The sequence below is a fragment of the Tursiops truncatus genome, chromosome 10 (genome assembly GCF_011762595.2).
Source record: "Tursiops truncatus isolate mTurTru1 chromosome 10, mTurTru1.mat.Y, whole genome shotgun sequence".
Classification (NCBI taxonomy): domain Eukaryota; kingdom Metazoa; phylum Chordata; class Mammalia; order Artiodactyla; family Delphinidae; genus Tursiops; species Tursiops truncatus.
The window spans coordinates 41,561,628-41,579,562 of NC_047043.1; the positions used below are offsets into that span (position 1 = coordinate 41,561,628).

The 17,935-nt window shown below is 37.9% G+C and overlaps 1 protein-coding gene across 2 annotated transcripts in view; it reads left to right on the forward strand.

Annotated features, from left to right (window-relative positions):
• The window catches only part of FAM83B (family with sequence similarity 83 member B), an 83,904-nt gene extending 79,900 nt beyond the window's left edge, over window positions 1-4,004 (forward strand). For both annotated transcript variants that reach the window (XM_004323330.4, XM_033864469.2), the window contains exon 5: window positions 570-4,004. In XM_004323330.4, the coding sequence (XP_004323378.3) occupies window positions 570-2,871 (2,302 nt within the window). In that variant the 3' untranslated portion in view covers window positions 2,872-4,004. The remainder of the gene's footprint in view (window positions 1-569) is intronic.
• Window positions 4,005-17,935: the final 13,931 nt, after the last annotated feature.

Below are 17,935 nucleotides of genomic sequence, written 5' to 3' on the forward strand. Positions count from 1 at the left end.
TCCAAACCCTGGCACCTAAATTACATTTACACTTAAGCCACAGAGATGAAATACACGCATTAGCACAGATGATCTTGCATCATGACATGCTAGGACCATAAGGAATTGTAGCGAATTATGCTGTCCTTATCCTCATTCTGGCTGGGAGGAAACTGAGGTCCAAGTTCATGTGGAATAGACAGCTTGGCAGAGGCTCTCAACTTTTCCTCCAATACCAGCTTGCCTGCACCCTGCCAGGATGTTGTATATGGAATATAATGTCATATTTTACTCCATAAAATCTTAGTAGGCAGAGATGAAAAATGCACACCAGGCTTTTCTTTGTACTTCTTGAAATTATGGATGGATTGAAAGCCAGAACTTGTGTTGCTTTGTTATTTAACATATGAATATGGGAGTGGGGAGACATGTACTGCAAGCATATAATGACTGAAAATGTTCTAAATTATGGTAGTTAAGGAAAATAAACAAAAATACTCTTTTGTCAACATTAAATGACACTTTTCTTAATAGAGCTAAATATTGCCAGCACAATTAAAATTTGCCTATTTTGATTTTTTTTTTCCCAGCTACATGTGGTCATTTGAAAAAGCACACCTCAGCATGGTTCAGATAATCACAGGACAACTTGTTGAGTCCTTTGATGAAGAATTTAGGACTCTCTATGCCAGGTCCTCTGTCCCCAGCTCATTTGCATGGGAAGAGTCAGCAAGGGTGAAGCACAGCAAAGCACTCTGGGAGAATGGCATTTACCAGCATTCAGTGTCTTCCTTAGCTTCCATTTCCAGTCAAAGAAACCTTTTTGGTACACAAGACAAAATTCATAAACTAGATTCTAGCTACTTCAAAAACAGAGGGATATATACTCTCAATGAACGTGACAGATATAACATAAGAAATCATGCATACAGACCTCATTTTGTTTCCAACTTTAATGATCCAATCCGTCAGCATCAACACAGTCAGATAAATGAAAATTGGAAGAGGCATAGTTATGCTGGGGAACAGCCAGAAACAGCACCATACCTGCTGCTTCACAGGGCTCTGAATCGAACCGTTAATGCTCCCTATAATTGGAAAAGGCCTTCAGATAGTCTCAGTGTGGCATCCTCATCACAGGGAGGCTATGCAGGCCACCAGAACACACCTGCCCAGAGTTTTGCTGACCGACTTGCCCAGAGGAAGACGACAAACCTTCCAGAAAGGAATTCCAACGTGTGGAAGTCTTTTAACGGGACAGATAATCATATTCGCTTTTTGCAAAAACACATGCCAAACCTTGAACATACCACCAAGTCATTCTTGCGTAACTGGAGAATTGAATCCTACTTAAATGATCATTCAGAAGCTTCTTGTGATTCCAATGGATCGGTTCTAGGTGACCGGTTTGAGGGCTACGACGGTCCTGAGAATTTGAAAGCCAATACCGTTTATACTCACTCTCGGCTTCGTTCTTCTTTTGTGTTTAAACCCACTTTACCTGAGCAACAGGAAGTTAACAGTTGTACAACTGATTCCTCAAATTCAACAGTCATTGGTTCCCAAGGAAATGACACTCCTAAAAAAATCCCAGACACCCCAACAGGCGCACAGCATCCGACAGACAAACCCTCACAGGAATCAACCCCCAAGCTCCCGTTGCAGTCAGAGGCACCAAAAACGCACACCCTACAGGTTCCCGAAAGGAACCTGGCAGTTTTAATCCCAACTACAAATGGCCCTACGGACTCAAACAAACATTTATGTACGACCTTGTCTGTAAATAAGCAGACAGAAAACCTAAAGAATCAACAAAATGAGAATCTGCTTAAAAGGCGAAGTTTCCCATTCACTGACCACTCAAAAGCCAATTTAAATCATGGAAATAGTAAGCATTATGTGTATAGTACACTTACCAGGAATCGAATTAGACAACCAGAAAAAACTAAAGAGGATTTGTTAAAAAGTTCTAGAAGTGTTCATAATGTGACCCATGCCATGGAAGAGGATGAGGAAGAGGTTACCAAGAGAGACCCTCCAAGTGGCACTGCTATCAGATCAATTTCCATTGCTGCTTTGCTTGATGAGAATAAAGAAGAACCCAACAAAGAACTCACTTCCAAGAAAGAAGTGAAGGGTTCCCCAAGTTTTTTGAAAAAGGGCTCTCTGAAGTTAAGGTCATTACTTAACCTTACCCCAGAAAAGAAAGAAAATCTATCCAAAAATAAAGCACCTGCCTTTTATAGAATTTGTAGTAGTTCTGACACTTTAGTTTCTGAGGCTGAAGAGAATGAAAAACAAAAAAAATCAGAACCCAAAATTGATTCATCTCCTAGAAGAAAACATTCTTCTTCATCCAGCTCTCCAGGCAGCATCCACAAGGGTAAAGAAGATGTAGCAGTTCGTTCATCTCAGGGGATACATTCTTCATCTGATGAAAGTAACAAAACTATACCTTCTTCAGGTCCAGTTGAAAGCAAGTTCTTGGAAAAAGCAGGAGATGCCTCTGCCCCGAGATTCAACACTGAGCAGATCCAGTACCGAGATTCGAAGGAGATTAAAGCAATTGTTGTTCCTGAAAGAAAACCAGCTTCTTCTCCAAGACCAAAGCCCAATGATGAGCTTATAAGAACTCATTCAATTGACCGGCGTGTTTACAGTCGTTTTGAGCCATTTTGTAGTATTGAAAGCTCTATTCAGCCAACAAGCAACATGCCAAATACCAGTACACACCACCCAGAAATGAAATCCTCAACTATGGGCAATAGTTATGGCAGGTCCAGCCCAATGCTTAATTACAACACTGGTGTTTACCACTCATATCAGCCAAATGAAAACAAGTTTCGAGGACTTATACAAAAGTTTGGAAACTTCATAAACAAAAATAAATGAAATACTGTAACTACAAATAGACTTTAAAATACAAAATAAATATGGCTATAAATATTTGTCCAAAGAACATTGTAGATTTTTTTTTGTAATATCCTAATAGATTTCTATGGGGGTGGAATTTTGGGTGTGAAGTATATATTTACCAACTTACTAATGTATAGTAAAGTTATTGTTCTGTGTGATAAATTTAGTTGTGCTTAATTACACTATAGATGGAATGTCCATAAATACATGATTTTTAAATGGTAATAGTAAGACAAATGTAATGAAATTGTTTTCTTCAGACTGAAGATCTTCTTAAGTCTTAAATGGAAACTTTGGTGGAGAGATGGTATATGGATTTTAACCATTCATTGCAAATGCTTTCCTTATTAAAATGGATCATGGATCATAATGCTGTCAATGGTCCTTTATAGTACATCTTTGTGGGGTTTTCATAACTTCAAATTATGAGAAAATAGGACAAAGCCTTTGTGGTTTTTAATTACCTTTAAATTCTATGAGATAACCTGTATTTTATTAATGTTTTATTAACTTTTCTGTGGAACTGGTTGGGCAACAACAGTACAATTTAAACCATATAGCACAGCACATTTTTTATTTTATCTGAGGTGTTTGCAAAGTATCAACCTCAGGTAGTTCAAGTACACCATAGAAATTTATTTTCAGGATGTGCTTATTTCCACTCTGGACAAAGGGAGCCTGTACTGCACTCCACCCATCAGCTGCTGAACTTTTATTGTCATTCTTTCCTTCAAACTTATAGCAAGCCAACAGGAATTTGGAAAACCTGAATTATTCCTCTCTTTTTTCTAATACAAAGAAGGTTTTAGAAATGTAAACTTCTACATAAATTTTTATCTTGGATTAGTACGACAGTACTTAGGTGTTTTGCTTGCAAAAGTCTTTGTTCTTTTCTATACTGTGCCAAATACACTCTGACTGCATAGTATTTTCTTGAGAGAACCCTGATGAAAATGAGGAGAAGTGCTCTCTGGCTTGTTTTTTCCATGACCTTGGGGCCTCATTGAAAGTTTTAAATCTTTCTATATCTTAATTTGATGATGATATGCAGTTCATAAGATACACTTTGCCTTTCTTAGAGTAATGAAATAAAAGCTCTATATCCATTACAGAGACTTTAACTTGGCTTTATTTCATCCACAAAGAACAGAATTCAAGAAACAATGCATCATTTGAGAAGTGGAAAGTGTTTCTATGAAACTTTTTTTTTTTTTCGTTACCCGACCCGGGATTGAGCCCATGCCCCCTGCAGCGGAGTCTTAACCACTGGACCACCAAGGAAATCCCCTATGACACTTTAAATATATGGTTTAACACCTTCTAAGTTGCTATATGAGGCAGCATGTTGTTTTCAAAATTCAAGATTCAGTCAAATATTAATATCTACGTCAATACTAAGTAATTAAAATAACGATATTGAAATATCTATGTCATTAAAAAAAATTTCCACAGTATTTTAAAGCCATGATAAGAAACATGTCAGGAAAATACATGACAGCAGCAGAAGAAAACCTAACATTCATAGACCAGGTCCTCAGCTAGAATCTAAAGTCCCCGCGGCACTATTTTGCAGCTACCATTGTCCTCATTATTTACAGGTGATAATTGCGACACTGAGACTCAGAGAAGTAATGCCCCAAACCACATCACCAGTGAGTCATGGTACTAAAGTGTCTATAACATTATCACATCCTATTACCTCCCCAATGTGTTCAACACCTGCCTCACCCAAACTGTTGAGATTTAAATGAGAGAACGTTTATATTTCCTGACTCAACAACGATCAGCTAGCAAAGGTTTCGTTGTCTTTCTCTTTTGCTCTCTTTAAGAGTTGCAGAAATATATATCTAACTGTACAACAATAGCATTTTATATACACAAATCCAGAATATGGTACTCAATGTCACATCATTCATAAAAGTAGATTTTAAAACTCCTGCTATAACATAGGGAATTTCCAAGTACTACGATGTGGGAGTTGCTTGTTTTGGAAAGCTGAGTGTAAAAGATTGGAAAATTTGCACACTTCCTAATAATTTAACAGCATAAATGTAAACATTAAGAGTGAACAGTCATTTTTCACAGGAAAAGTAGCCAAGTATATTTACAAAAAAAAAAATGTATTTTTTAAGAAAATGGCCTTTGGAATGTGTAGTTCCTTATAATCAAATAAGGAATTCAGTCACAATAAGAAAAGTGTTTCTAACTGTTAGCGTTTTAAATTTTAGAGTCATCTGGCAATTGTATGATCTTCACAGATTAGTATCAGATTATTAAAAAGCATTAGAATTGAGGTTTAATGAGTGAGAGAGGTTTTTCATTTTGCTCTTAGAAAAATTCACTTCTGTGATTCTGGACCATAGTCATTTACTGATTTATCAAAGGAGAATCTGGAGTTAACCAAACCAGATTGATTTTAATATTACCCATTCTTTGTTATAGTGAGATAGGGCATCTTTCAGAGTGAAGGGGCTAATGGGCTGTCGTTAGGCAGCTCTGAAATTGGAAGTCCTGAAATTTACAGCAATGCAACTGAAACTGCACAAAGCTGAAATTACATAAAGACTATAGAGTTTTAATCAGTTTAATTATATGCAAAAGCCTGTTGCCTTTTTGTACAGCAGCTGCCATCATTTCTGGAAACACAGATAGCTTTTAAGTAGTTCCTAAGTTCCTCCTCTCCCTGGTAGGGTTGGAAGCCCAGGGTTTCATTCCATCCACCTGTGACGGGTAGCTTGGGCTTTTTCATGGCAGATATATTCCCCTCTGCCTCTTTTCTTATTATCATTCTATTTTTTCCCTCCAGAAATATCTATATGTCGCATCTATACACAGTAACTTTCCAAAGTTTCTGAGGCTGAGAAACTCCACAGGGTTAAGACTGAGCAAGCATACAATGCTTCAGATAATTTACTCAGGGTTTTGAATTTTCAACAGACACACCCAAGCTTCATGGAGGTAATCATTTCAAGCAATATATTTTCTTTTTCTCCCCATGTTAATTTTGGTGGAAAGATAATGTCACTTAGATGCAATTTTATATTAAAGTTTGGTGAGGCAATTTTTACTCTCTACATAGGACATTAGTTTGTAAGCAGAAACTCAGAAAATTAGGTACGATTTCAAAGTAGCTATTGACAGTTTCAGAATAGTTTAAGTGCCTGTATCCTGAACACACTGCTATCCCTCTGCTTCAGGGATTGGGATTGGCCACAATTCTGATGCAATGTGTTGAGGTCTGGGTATATGGTGGCCATCTACATTTGTGGAAACAAATATCTTATTTAATCTAGATGACATCTAGTGTGACCCAGATAAGGTTGAACTATGGCTGCACTCAACTATAACTTTACTCAAGATTTTCCAATTATTCAACTACTATCCCACAGATATTTGTCTTTTGTGGATATCTGTTGATTCTTAATGTGCCTATGGCTAAGAAGTATAAATTAGAATCATTGTTTTACATAATGTGTGACCTATGTGTGATGCTGTTTTTTTTTTAAAAAAAAGTTTATCATAAGATTCATTTGGTTCTAGAATATTTAAAAAGAAAAAGATGAAATTATAAACCAGAGAGTCAACCTTTTATATATGTGCAATGTTAGCAAATATTCTTCCAAATTAACTTTTGTTATTAGATTTAATAAGTGAATATTAAATAATTTTGTACAAAATCTATGCATCAAGTTGTTTATTTTTTATCTTCATACCCTGGATTTTGCCACTGACACTGATGTTTTTCACTTAGTTATTATGTAATGAATTTAGATTTTTACACATTTTAAAATATTTCTCCATAAATTTTGAAATAATCTCTTAAATGCTTAATTTTTTTTGAATTAACCATTTCATTTAATAATTTATCCACATTTGATATCCAGTGACAGTATTCTTCCCTTAACAGTATCACATACACTCATCCTCTTTCTATTTCTACTGGAATATAGTAGTTATTTTAAATAACTTGTGACTTTGAAAAATAGAGACTATTTTGTTAAAATATTGATAGCTGATTTTTGTAGAATTTCCTGGCTATTGTAAATAGAGCTGATTTTTGTAGAATCTCCTGGCTATTGTAAATAGAGCTGCAATGAACATTTTGGTACATGACTCTTTTTGAATTATGGTTTTCTCAGGGTATATGCCCAGTAGGGAGATTGCTGGGTCATATGGTAGTTCTATTTGTAGTTTTTTTTTTTTTTTACATCTTTATTGGATTATAATGGCTTTACAATCGTGTGTTAGTTTCTGCTTTATAACAAAGTGAATTAGTTATACATATACATATGTTCCCATATCTCTTCCCTCTTGCATCTCACTCCCTCCCACCCTCCCTATCCCACCCTTCTAGGGAGTGACAAAGCACCGAGCTGATCTCCCTATGCTATGCGGCTGCTTCCCACTAGCTATCTACCTTACATTTGGTAGTGTATATATGTCCATGCCTATCTCTCACTTTGTCAGAGCTTACCCTTCCCCTCCCCAATCCTCAAGTCCATTCTCTAGTAGGTCTGTGTCTTTATTCCTGTCATACCCCTAGGTTCTTCATGACATTTTTTCCCTTAAATTCCAAATATATGTGTTAGCATATGGTATTTGTCTTTCTCTTTCTGACTTACTTCATTCTGTATGACAGACTCTAGGTCTATCCACCTCATTACAAATAGCTCAATTTTGTTTCTTTTTATGGCAGAGTTTCCATCTCTGGGCTATTGTAAATAGAGCTTCAATGAATATTTTGGTACATGACTCTTTTTGAATTATGGTTTTCTCAGGGTATATGCTCAGTAGTGGGATTGCTGGGTCATATAATAGTTCTATTTGTAGTTTTTTAAGGAAACTCCATACTGTTCTCCATAGTGGCTGTACCAATTCACATTCTCACCAGCAGTGCAAGAGTGTTCCCTTTTCTCCACACCCTCTCCAGCATTTATTGTTTCTAGATTTTTTGATGATGGCCATTCTGACTGGTGTGAGATGATATCTCATTGTAGTTTTGATTTGCATTCCTCTAATGATTAATGATGTTGAGCATTCTTTCATGTGTTTGTTGACAATCTGTATATCTTCTTTGGAGAAATGTCTACTTAGGTCTTCTGCCCATTTTTGGATTGGGTTGTTTGTTTTTTTGTTATTCAGCTGCATGAGGCGCTTGTAAATTTTGGAGATTAATCTTTGTCAGTTGCCTCATTTGTAAATATTTTCTCCCATTCTGAGGGTTGTCTTTTGGTCTTGTTTAGGGTTTCCTTTGCTGTGCAAAAGCTTTGAAGCTTAATTAGGTCCCATTTGTTTATTTTTGTTTTTATTTCATTTCTCTAGGAGGTGGGTCAAAAAGGATCTTGCTGTGATTTATGTCACAGAGTGTTCTGCCTATGTTTTCCTCTAAGAGTTTGATAGTTTCTGGCCTTACATTTAGGTCTTTAATTTATTTTGAGCTTATTTTTCTGTATGGTGTTAGGGACTGTTCTAATCTCATACTTTTACATGTACCTGTCCAATTTTCCCAACACCAGTTATTGAAGAGGCTGTCCTTTCTCCACTGTATATTCCTGCCTCCTTTATCAAAGATAAGGTGCCCATATGTGTGTGGGTTTTTCTCTGTGCATTCTATCTTGTACCATTGATCTATATTTCTGTTCTTGTACAAGTACCATACTGTCTTGATTCCTGTAGCTTTGTAGTATAGTCTGAAGTCAGGGTCCTGATTCCTCCAGCTCCATTTGTCATTCTCAAGATTGCTTTGGCTATTTGGGGTCTTTTGTGTTTTGATACAAATTGTGAATTTTTTTGTTGTATTTCTGTGAAAAATGCTAGTGGTAGTTTGATAGGGATTGCATTGAATCTGTGGATTGCTTTGGATAGTATAGTCATTTTCACAGTGTTGATTCTTCCAATCCAAGAACATGGTATATCTATCCATCTGTTTGTATCACCTTTAATTTCTTTCATCTTTGTCTTAAAATTTTCTGCATACAGGTCTTTTGTCTCCTTAGATAGGTTTATTCCTAGATATCTTATTGTTTTTGTTGCAATGGTAAATGGGAGTGTTTTCTTGATTTCACTTTCAGATTTTTCATCATTAGTGTCTAGGAATGCCAGACTTCTGTGCATTAATTTTGTATCCTGCTACTCTACCAAATTCATTGATTAGCTCTAGTAGTTTTCTGGTAGCATCTTTAGGATTCTCTATGTATTGTATCATATCATCTGTGAACAGTGAAAGCTTTACTTCTTCTTTTCCAATTTTGATTCCTTTTATTTCCTTTTCTTCTCTGATTGCTGTGGCTAAAACTTCCAAAACTATATTGAATAAGAGTAGTGAGAGTGGGCAACCTTGTCTTCTTCCTGATCTTAGTGGAAATGGTTTCAGATTTTCACCATTGAGGATGGTGTTGGCTGTTGGTTTGTCATATATGGCCTTTATTATGTTGAGGAAAGTTCCCTCTATGCCTACTTTCTGCAGGGTTTTTATCATAAATGGGTGTGAATTTTGTTGAAAGCTTTCTCTGTGTCTATTGAGATGACCATATGTTTTTTTCCTTCAATTTGTTAATATGGTGTATCACGTTGATTGATTTCCCTATATGGAAGAATCCTTGCATTCCTGGAATAAACCCCACTTGATCATGTTGCATCATCTTTTTAATGTGCTCTTTGATTCTGTTTGCTAGTATTTTGTTGAGGATTTTTACATCTATGTTCATCAGTGATATTGGCCTGTAGTTTTCTTTCTTTGTGACATCCTTGTCTGGTTTTTTATCAGGGTGATGGGGGCCTCGTAGAATGGGTTTGCGAGTGTTCCTCCCTCTGCTATATTTTGGAAGAGTTTGAGAAGGATAGGTGTTAGCTCTTCTCTAAATGTTTGATAGAATTCACTTTTGAAGCCATCTGGTCCTGAGCTTTTGTTTGTTGGAAGATTTTTAATCACAGTTACAATTTCAGTGCTTGTGATTGGTCTGTTCATATTTTCTATTTCTTCCTGATTCAGTCTTGGCAGGTTGTGCATTTCTAAGAATTTGTCCATCTCTTTCAGGTTGTCCATTTTATTGGCATAGAGGTGCTTGTAGTAATCTCTCATGATCTTCTGTATTTCTGCAGTGTCAGGTGTTACTTCTCCTTCTTCATTTCTAATTCTATTGATCTGAGTCTTCTCCCTTTTCTTCTTGATGAATCTGGCTAATGGTTCGTCAATTTTGTTTATCTTCTCAAAGAATCAGCTTTTAATTTTATTGATCTTTGCTATTGTTTCATGCTTATCTTTTTCATTTATTTCTGATCTGATTTTTATGATTTCTTTCCTTCTGCTAACTTTGGGTTTTTTTGTTGTTCTTTCTCTAATTGCTTTAGGTGCAAGGTTAGGTTGTTTATTCAAGATGTGTCCTGTTTCTTAAGGTAGGATTGTATTGCTATAAACTTCCCTCTTAGAACTGCTTTTGCTGCATCCTATAGGTTTTGGGTCGTTGTGTCTCCATTGTCATTTGTTTCTAGGTATTTTTTGATATCCTCTTTGATTTCTTCAGTGATCACTTCGTTATTAGGTAGTGTATTGTTTAGCCTCCATATGTTTGTATTTTTCACAGATCTTTTCCTGTAATTGGTATCTAGTCTCATAGCGTTGTGGTTGGAAAAGATACTTGATACAATTTCGGTCTTCTTAAATTTACCAAGGCTTGATTTGTGACCCAAGATATGATGTATCCTGGAGAATGTTCTATGAGCACTTAAGAAAAATGCGTATTCTGTTGTTTTTGGATGGAATGTCCTAAAAATATCAATTAAGTCCATCTTGTTTAATGTATCATTTAAAGCTTGTGTTTCCTTATTTATTTTCATTTTGGATGATCTATCCATCGGTGAAAGTGGGGTGTTAAAGTCCCCTACTATGAATGTGTTACTGTCGATTTCCCCTTTTATGGCTGTTAGTAGTTGCCTGATGTTTTGAGGTGCCCCTACATCCGGTTCATAAATATTTACAATTGTTATATCTTCTTCTTGGATCGATCCCTTGATCATTAGTAGTGTCCTTCTTTGTGTCTTCTAGTAGTCTTTATTTTAAAGTCTATTTTGTCTGATATGAGAATTGCTACTCCAGCTTTCTTTTGGTTTCCATTTGCGTGGAATATCTTTTTCCATCCCCTCACTTTCGGTCTGTATGTGTCTCTAGGTCTGAAGTGGGTCTCTTGTAGACAGCATATATATGGTTCTTGTTTCTGTATCCATTCATCCAGTCTGTGTCTTTTGGTGGGAGCCTTTAATCCATTTACATTTAAGGTAATTATCGATATGTATGTTCCTATTCCCATTTTCTAAATTGTTTTGGGTTTGTTATTGTAGCCCTTTTCCTTCTCTTGTGTTTCTTGCCTGGAGAAGATCCTTTAGCATTTGTTGTAAAGCTGGTTTGGTGGTGCTGAACTCTCTCAGCTTTTGCTTGTCTGTAAAGGTTTAATTTCTCTATCAAATCTGAATGCAATCCTTGCTGGGTAGAGTAAACTTGGTTGTAGGTTTTTCTCCTTCATCACTTTAAATATGTCCTGCCAGTCCCTCTGGGTTGCAGAGTTTCTGCTGAAAGATCAACTCTTAACCTTATGGGGATTCCCGTGTGTGTTATTTGTTGTTTTTCCCTTGCTGCTTTTAATATGTTTTCTTTGTATTTAATTTTTGACAGTTTGATTAATATGTGTCTTGGCATGTTTCTTTTTGGATTTATCCTGTATGGAACTCTCTGTGCTTCCTGGACTTGATTAACTATTTCCCATATTAGGGAAGTTTTCATCTATAATCTCTTCAAATATTTTCTCTGTCCCTTTTGTTTTCTCTTCTTCTTCTGGAACCCCTATAATTCGAATGTTGGTGTGTTTAATGTTGTTCCAGAGGTCTCTGAGACTGTCCTCAGTTCTCTTCATTCTTTTTTCTTTATTTTGCTCTGCAGTAGTTATTTCCACTATTTTATCTTCCAGGTCACTTATCCGTTCTTCTGCTTCAGTTCTGCTATTGATCAATTCTGCTATTGATCCCTTCTAGAGTATTTTTAATTTCATTTGTTGTATTGTTCATTGTTGCTTGTTTCATCTTTCGTTCTTCTAGGTCCTTGTTAAATGTTTCTTGCATTTTCTCTGTTGTATTTCCAAGGTTTTGGATCATCTTTACTATCATTATTCTGAATTCTTTTTCAGGTAGACTGCCTATTTCCTCTTCATTTCTTAGGTCTGGTGGGTTTTTATCTTGCTCCTTCATCTGCTGTGTGTTTTTCTGTCTTCTCATTTTGCTTATCTTACTGTGTTTGGGGTCTCCTTTTTGCAGGCTGCAGGTTCGTAGTTCCCGTTGTTTGTGGTGTCTGTCTCCAGTGGCTAAAGTTGGTTCAGTGGGTTGTGTAGGCTTCCTGGTGGAGGGGACTAGTGCCTGTGTTCTGGTGGATGAGGCCGGATCTTGTCCTTGTCGGCAGGTCTAAGTCTAATGGTGTGTTTTGGGGTGTCTGTGGACTTATTATGATTTTAGGCAGCCTCTCTGCTAATGGGTGGGTTTGTGTTCCTGTCTTACTAGTTGTTTGGCATAGGGTGTCCAGCACTGTAGCTTGCTGGTCATTGAGTGAAGCTGGGTGCTGGTGTTGAGATGGAGATCTCTGGGAGATTTTCACCATTTGGTGTTATGTGGAGCTGGCAGTCCTCTTGTGGACCAGTGTCCTGAATTTGGCTCTCCCACCTCAAAGGCATAACACTGACTCCTGGCTGCAGCACCAAGAGCCTTTCATCCACATGGCTCAGAATAAAATGGAGAAAAATTGGAAAGAAAGAAAGAGGATAAAAGAAAATACAATAAAGTTATTACGATAAAATTTAATTATTAAGAAAAAAATATTTTTAAAAAGTAAAAAAAAAAAAAAAATCAGATGGATAGAACCCTAGGACAAATGGTGAAAGCAAAGCTATACAGACAAAATCTTACACAGAAGCATATACATACACAGTCTCAAAAAGAGGAAAAGTGGAAAAAATCATAAATCTTGCTATCAAAATCCATCTCCTGAATTTGGGATGATTCGTTGTCTATTCCGGTATTCTACAGATGCAGGGTACATCAAGTTGATGGTGGAGATTTAATCCGCTGCCCCTGAGTCTGCAGGGAGAGATTTCCCTTTATCTTCTTTGTTTGCACAGCTCCGATGGCTCAGCTTTGGATTTGGCCCCGCCTCTGCGTGTAGGTCACCGGAGGGCGTCTGTTCTTCGCTCAGACAGGACGGGGTTAAAGGAGCAGCTGACTCGGGGGCTCTGCCTCACTCGGGCCGGGGGGAGGGAGGGGTGCGGATGTGGGGCAAGCCTGCAGTGGCAGAGGCCGGCGGGACGTTGCACCAGCCTGAGGCGCGCTGTGCATTTTCCCGGGGAAGTTGTCCCTGGATCCCGGGACCCTGGCTGTGGCAGGCTGCACAGGCTCCCTGGAAGGGAGGCGTGGATAGTGACCTGTGCTCACACACAGGCTTCTTGGTGGGGGCAGCAGCATCCTTAGCGTCTCATGCCCATCTCTGGGGTCCGCACTGTTAGCTGCGGCTCGTGCCCGTCTCTGGAGCTCCTTTAAGCAGCACTCTTTATCCCTTCTCCTCGCTCACCAGGAAACAAAGAGGGAAGAAAAAGTCTCTTGCCTCTTCGGCAGGTCCAGACTTTTCCCCGGATTCCCTCCCGGCTAGCCGTGGTGCACTAACCCCCTGCAGGCTGTGTTCATGCCGCCAACCCCAGTCCTCTCCCTGTGGTCCGACCGAAGACGGAGCCTCAGCTCCCAGGCCCGCCCGCCCCGGCGCATGAGCAAACAAGCCTGTCGGGCTGGTGTGTGCTGGTCGGCACCGATCCTCTGTGTGGGAACCTCTCTGCTTTGCCCTCCGCACCCCTGTGGCTGTGCTCTCCTCTGTGACTCCGACGCTCCCCACCTCCGCCACCCGCAGTCTCCACCCCGAAGGGGCTTCCTAGTGTGTGGAAACCTTTCCTCCACAGCTCCCTCCCACTGGTGCAGGTCCCATCCCTATTCTTTTGTCTCTGTTTATTCTTTTTTCTTTTGCCCTACCCAGGTACGTGGGGAGTTTCTTGCCTTTTGGGAGGTCTGAGGTCTTCTGCCAGCATTCAGTAGGTGATCTGAAGGAGTTGTTCCACGTGTAGATGTATTTCTGGTGTATCTGTGGGGAGGAAGGTGATCTCCGCGTCTTACTCGTCCGCCATCTCTGCAGTAGACTATTGATGTAAGAAGAAAGAATGTCTGGATCATCAGGAGGTGCAGCAAGTTTTCATGAGTGTTTTAAGAAACACTGTTTGTGCTTGATTTCTTTTATATTAAATGAAAATGGTAATATTTTGTACTTCATAAGAGTATGTAAATATCAAACACATCTACTTTGTAATTTGGTCCCCTCGAAAGAAAAGCACAGGTAAATATTAGCATAATACGATTATCATTCCACTAGCATTGCTTTGAATACTTTTTACTTGGATAATGTCAGTAATAACTTTTAATTTCTTAGTAGTTCTCTCCAGTGAACCCCAAATTTGACAAAGTCCAATAAAATGAGTTATGCCTATCTACAATCACAAGCACTGAAATTGAAACTGTGATTAAAAATCTTCCAAGAAACAAAAGCCCAGGAGCAGATGGCTTCAGAGGAGAATTCTATCAAACGTTTAGAGAAGAGCTAACACCTATCCTTCTCAAACTCTTCCAAAATATAGCAGAGGGAGGAACACTCCCAAACTCATTCTCTGAGGCCACAATCACCCTGATACCCAAACCAGACCAAGATGTCAGAGAAAAAGAAAACTACAGGCCAGGCTTCCCTGGTGGCGCAGTGGTTGAGAATCTGCCTGCCAATGCAGGGCACACAGGTTCGAGCCCTGGTCTGGGAAGATCTCACGTGCCGTGGAGCAGCTGGGCCCCTGAGCCACAATTACTGAGCATGCGTGTCTGGAGCCTGTGCTCCACAACGAGAGGCTGTGATAGTGAGAGGCCCGCACACCAGGATGAAGAGTGCTCCCCACTTGACATAACTAGAGAAAGCCCTCGCACAGAAACGAAGACCCAACACAGTCATAAATAAATAAATAACTTAAAACAAACAAACAAACAAAAAAACTACAGGCCAATATCACTGATGAACATAGATGCAAAAATCCTCAACAAAATACTAACAAACAGAGTCCAACAGCACATTAATAGGATCGTACACAATGATCAAGTGGGATTTATCCCAGGGATGCAAGGATTCTTCAATATACACAAATCAATCAATGTGATACACCACATTAACTAATTAAAGAATGAAAGTCATATGATCATCTCAGTAGACGCAGAAAAAGCTTTTGACAAAATTCAACACCCATTTATGATAAAAACTCGTCAGAAAGTAGGCATAGAAGGAACTTACCTCAACATAATAAAGGCCATATATCACACACACACACACACACACACACACACACAAAGAGTTATGCCTGTTCTGAGTCAGGAAAATGATTTTATGATGTCATGAATTGTCTTTCCTAGGTTGCCTTAGCTTTATCCATGGCCTGCCTTAATCTTCATCTGTTTAGTCCAATTCTAGAAAAATTTTCTACAGCAGACTTCGTGGCAAGAGCCATTTGTCAGAATTAGAGCAACATCAAGAAGATACGATGTTTAAGAGGTTGGCCGATTTATGAGGTGGTTACTAATTAATTTGTAATATAGAAAACTCTTAGAGGGAGCATTGGACAGGGGGAGACTAACATATGAAAAATTATTCCACTGTGTAACAGAGTGTTTGCCATTACCCACTATCAAAACAAATAAATTTAGTGGTCCATAATTATATTTTAAAAATAGAATGGGAGAGACTAGAATAGAAAATATCAGAGTGCCTCACAAATAGCAAGAACAAATATTTGATGTCACTTTAATTGTTCACAATTGTGGAGGCATTGGTCACGATGCAAAATGTATTTTTTAACTTATTGAGAAAATTTCAAACATATAGACACCTGGACAAATATTTTAATAAATACCCATCACCCATTAACTCATGGGTAAATGTATCATCCACACTCTTAACTGTTTCACCATTTCATATTATTTTGAAGCAATATCAGATGTCACTTCTGTGTTTTCATTATGTATCACTAAAAGTTAAGGATATTTTCTAAATATCCTTAATATTTAAGGATATTTTCTATAATACCTTTATCAATTATTCCTTAATATCATCAAAGATCCAAAATGTGTTTCTTTGTGTCATTTATGATCACCATCTGCATTTCCCTTAGAAGAAGTAATGCCCCTAACACTACACATGGGGAATTGACTCAGTATTAGGTGTGGGAAATTTATGACATCATTTCTGAGTTAGATTTTGATAGGGATGTAAAGTAGAATTCACCAGGCTGCTTTTAAATGTGGAGTCAAATTTTCCTTCATTCTGAAAGTAAAAAGAGAAGAGAAAATGGTATCTTTCCAGATTTTTCATCCTCCCTAAAATGTGTATCTCCTGAACAATTTACTACTCACTGATTTGTTGACCTTATCCTAACATCACTAAGATCATTATTTATGGATGTAATTACTATGGATGTTGCCTTGGATTTATTTAAGTATTCATTCACTGAAATTAAATGTCTATTATTTGCTGGATACCTATGGTGTACGCACAATCTCCTCTTTCCAGAAGCATAATTTAGTGATCGAGTCACAAATAAACAATTAATACCCCATGTGAAAAGCCACAGTGGAGTCTCTGTATGCTAGTAAGATAAAGTGGAGGATCTACTCTAGGCAGAGGAAAAGCATATACGAGATAGAAATGTATAAAAGGTGTGGTGTTTTTCTAAAACAATGGAGAGGTTTGTGTGGTTTGATCTTAGCGTTTATGGGCGTGCAAAGAAGGAACAGTAAATGTCAGAAAAGAAGCTTTAGAACCAAATTATAAGGCATCCTATGTGCCAAGCTAAAGTCTAGACTGTATCTTGGAAGCAGTGAGAAATCTTTGAAGGCTCTTGAGCTTGGAATGACCTTTAAAATTTTTTTTGTAAAAATTAATCTTAGGAAGTGCTACTAAAAATGGATGAGGAGGAAATGTGGAGATCCAGAGTCCAACTGGGAAGCTACTGCGGAAATCTAAGAAATTTTTAATGAGTGATGAACAAATGCAGTGGCCTTGGGGGATGAAGAAGAGGGAACAAAATTGAAGAGGTTTTGGAATTAGAATAGAATAGTTGATAACCAAAAATATGATTTTTCTTAAAGGAAAGGGATGAGTTTTGATCATATGAGTTTTTTAGCTTGGAAGGCTGCAGAGTTTCCTTACCTGAGGTAAGGTATATAGAAGAAGGGGCAGGCGTGGTGTGTGGTGGTGTGTGGAGGGAAGGATGCTGAGTCATTTGTAGTTGTTATATTTCAGATACTAGGTTGTAGGCAGTCATTAATGGTGTATATCTGGGGCTCAGGGGAGAAGAGTGAGATAGTTGTGGAAGTAATCTGCATTGAAGTGGATAATCAAAGTGGATAATTACACTGAGTAAGATTGTCCAGGGACAGCTAGAAAAGAGAAGAGAAAAGAAATCAAGAGAAGAGAGAGAGGAAAGAAGAGCAAATGGCAGTGATTTTAGCCTTATTATTTTTCACCAGTGACCACAAAACCAATGAATCTCCCCTGCTGAAAATATGTTTATTTTGCTGTTTATTGCATGTTTTAAATAGTCAATGAGAGTTTTCCTGAGCACTTTCCTGGAAACCATGTATTTAAATCCAAGATGCTGGCTGTGTATCTTAAATACTTCCTCCACATTTATGATGAGGATATAAATGTGTATAATACACACCAAAATTTCTCGATTGTAGCAACCAGAAAACTGCCTTAGGCTAAATGTAACAACAAAGGAAGGCTTTGATGACTTCCTAAGTATGTCATCTCTTGAATTTCTCTTTATCCAGATGGTTTTTCATGATAGAAACACAAACTCAGTAGTGAAGCATTTTCACAAAGGATCTCTTCTGTCCCGATATTATTTGCCAAGTAAAGTTATTATATTTCAAA